We start from the raw sequence: 2,952 nt of genomic DNA on the forward strand, positions 1-2,952 counted from the left end.
TGGGGGGGGTGATATATAGGGCTGTTTTGACTGGAGATCATTTGGATGACGGACACCGAAAGGCAATAACGCGAATCTCTGCGCCCTTGGAATATTCTCACAGAGGCACTGTTACAGAGTAGAAATATTTTTTCTCAGTTTGCAGTCATAATCTATACGACGAGTTTGCCCACTGCGGGGGCTGCTGCGGCTTTCGCGTCTGCTCTGTTTTGAAATACGATTTACTTGACGGGCGGGCGTCTAAGCATCCCGGACGAGCTCGAATTTGCGATGCCCAAACAGTGAGGGCTACGGTGGGATCGCATTTGGTCACCCTTGCACGGTAGCATGGCTCCAGCCCGGAGGGACTGCAGCGGCTGGGAGATGCTCCTCCCGACGGGATGCCTGCTCCTCTCCGTTTTGCTATTTCACCCTGCCCTGGCCAAGGTGTGTAACGACCGCACCAAACACGGACAGGACAACAGCTGGTTCGCCAGGGACGGGGAAAACTTGCCCATTATGGTTCTTATGCCCATGAACGAGTCGGCCCTGATGAGCAGCATCAGCCAGGGGATCGAGCCGGCGGTCCAACTGGCCATCCAGCACATACGAGAGTCCAGGAATTACTCGTTCTCACTCATCACCAAAATCTATGACACCGAGGTAAACCTGCAGACTAAGCTGCTGCTGTTGGTCTCTGACTTGTTTAAAACACTTGTATACAGCGTGGGTGTGTGTGTGTGTGTGTGTGTGTGTGTGCGCGCGTGCGCTTGTAAATGTGAACATGTGTATGGCGCGCACTCTGCCCCGCAGCGCTGCACACATTGTGCGTCCAAGGGGAAACGCTGGTTCTGTTATGGTTGATATATGTGCAGCCTCGTCGATACGCATGTTTTTCATTGCGCAGAAGTCAACTGCTTTCTCTTTTTTTCTCCCCCAAAATGACAAGACGTTGTTAACACCTTATCTTCGTCTATCTCGCTGCTGTCGCCTGTCGTTGATGGAGCATTTTATTTGTAACCTGACATCATAAGGCACTGCCTCACCCGGGCACTCCAAAAGCACTCGCTCGTGCTCTCCCCATATTGGTCGTTTACCGCAAACTCCGGATGACACATAATGTCATAGCAGTCTGATGTTACAAATGTCATTCATCCCCGTCGCCCAATTGGATTCGAATTAAAACGCTGCCTTCTGTCTCTTTGTTATCCTCACTTTATAAGACGTGTGTCTGACTGAAGATGGCTTTGCGCTATAAATACTTTTGGTCACGAATCAGTGTATCTTTTAACGATTCAAAAGGCTGCTTCTCATCGTGCCTGAAGATGGCGGTAATTGGGTGTACGATTTCTTCAGACGCCTTGCACCCTTGTCAGGAACTGCATTTCACTGCATACCAGCTGCAAATTAACATCTGTTTATTTACAATAGCATCAATAATATACCACTTAAAGTCCTTGGAGGTTAGTCATCACTCAATCTCTGCATGATTTGGCATTGTAGATATGCACTCTATGGCTAGTTTACACTATTACATCATTTGAATCAGCTAGCAGTCCTAATAGTGGCCTTCTATAGCGATTGGGGGGCTTTTGAAGACACAATGCAGTTGAGGAGTTTAAAGCTGCTGCATCATAGAGTTGCCATGCCAACACATAAGGATGTTGACAGCTTGACATTATCTGTTTAACAATTCAGCAGCTCTTTTGTATATGCTATTATGACATTGACTTAAATAAATTTACACTATAGAATAAAAAAACTATTTATAATTTATATTATAATCTCCAGTTGATCCAAATCTTTTGATTTTCCTGTCTAGCAATTATTCAGTAGTGTATGTGCACAGGTGTGTGCATGTGTGTGTGTGTGTGTGCAAGAGCACACAAATCTCTGTTGACAGAGGTAAGCCCTCACAGGCTGCATGCGCTCAGACCATGGGATTAATATGCTCTTATGAGAGTTATGATTTGTTCTCGTTCTACTCCCCGCGAGAGAAAGATGAGCTGCAAGCATGAGGTCGGTGGGCCAGCCTGACATCCGCCCGCTGGTAGTGTTAGCGATGCCAGCTTTCTGATACCGACAATCAATGGGAACTCATGAGGACAGTGTTATTTGATGACTTTGTGGTCTATTACACTCTGGCACTGCCAATCTAATGGTATTTGACATTTTGTTTTGTATACAGGACTGCTGAAAATGCAAGCTCTGATCATGGTTTTGGGAATGTCAAATTAAAAATAGTAGGCCCCTCAATACATGCTGAAATAAACAGTCAACACTCTTCCTGTTTCATTAGTTAGTTGCAGACCTTATAGACAGTATTTGTTAAAGTAGATGAATTGTGTTAAAGAGGAACATTGCCAAGTGGTAGCCTGTGGTAGCTGTGGCTTTAATAACTCTACGAAGAAAGTGCTCTGCCAACAACAGTATATGTACAAGCCATTGGAAATCATCTGGCACATCCTGGCATGGTTAAAGTCAACAATATACCACAGAGAGCACTGTGAAGTGCAAATGGCAATATATTACTGCAGCTGAATATTGTTATTATATATTTACAGAAAATATGAAAGAGTCAGAGACTTTAGCAGGAGAAACATGACTTCAATAACATCTTAAGACATGAGAACCTGTTATTGTTTGTTCATATCAAGTGAAGCACTATGAAGTGTTTGTATCTCAACACTCATGAGCATTTGCATGTGGATAAGACCTTTGCCCAGGACAGAGTTATTGCTGTGATGTTGACTATATTGCTTTTGGAGCCTCTGACATGTTTATATGAGCAGCAATGTGAAGTGATGGCTGTGTTATGAACAATTTATCATACAGTGTTCATTATGCATTTATTGACAAATAACCCTTTACTCACGTGTGAATAAAAGTGATGAACACACACACGCACACACTGACACACACTGGCACACACACACACACACACACACACACACACACACACACACACACACA

At 44.4% G+C, this 2,952-nt stretch overlaps 1 protein-coding gene across 1 annotated transcript in view; it reads left to right on the forward strand.

Annotated features, from left to right (window-relative positions):
• Positions 1-7: 7 nt before the first annotated feature.
• Positions 8-2,952, forward strand: part of gabbr2 (gamma-aminobutyric acid (GABA) B receptor, 2) — a 155,535-nt gene continuing 152,590 nt past the window's right edge. The window contains exon 1 of the mRNA XM_031853813.1: positions 8-642. Coding sequence (XP_031709673.1) covers positions 328-642 — 315 coding nt within the window. The 5' untranslated portion in view covers positions 8-327. The remainder of the gene's footprint in view (positions 643-2,952) is intronic.

The sequence above is a fragment of the Anarrhichthys ocellatus genome, unplaced genomic scaffold, assembly GCF_004355925.1.
Source record: "Anarrhichthys ocellatus isolate YVR2014 unplaced genomic scaffold, GSC_Weel_1.0 scaffold14, whole genome shotgun sequence".
Classification (NCBI taxonomy): Eukaryota; Metazoa; Chordata; class Actinopteri; order Perciformes; family Anarhichadidae; genus Anarrhichthys; species Anarrhichthys ocellatus.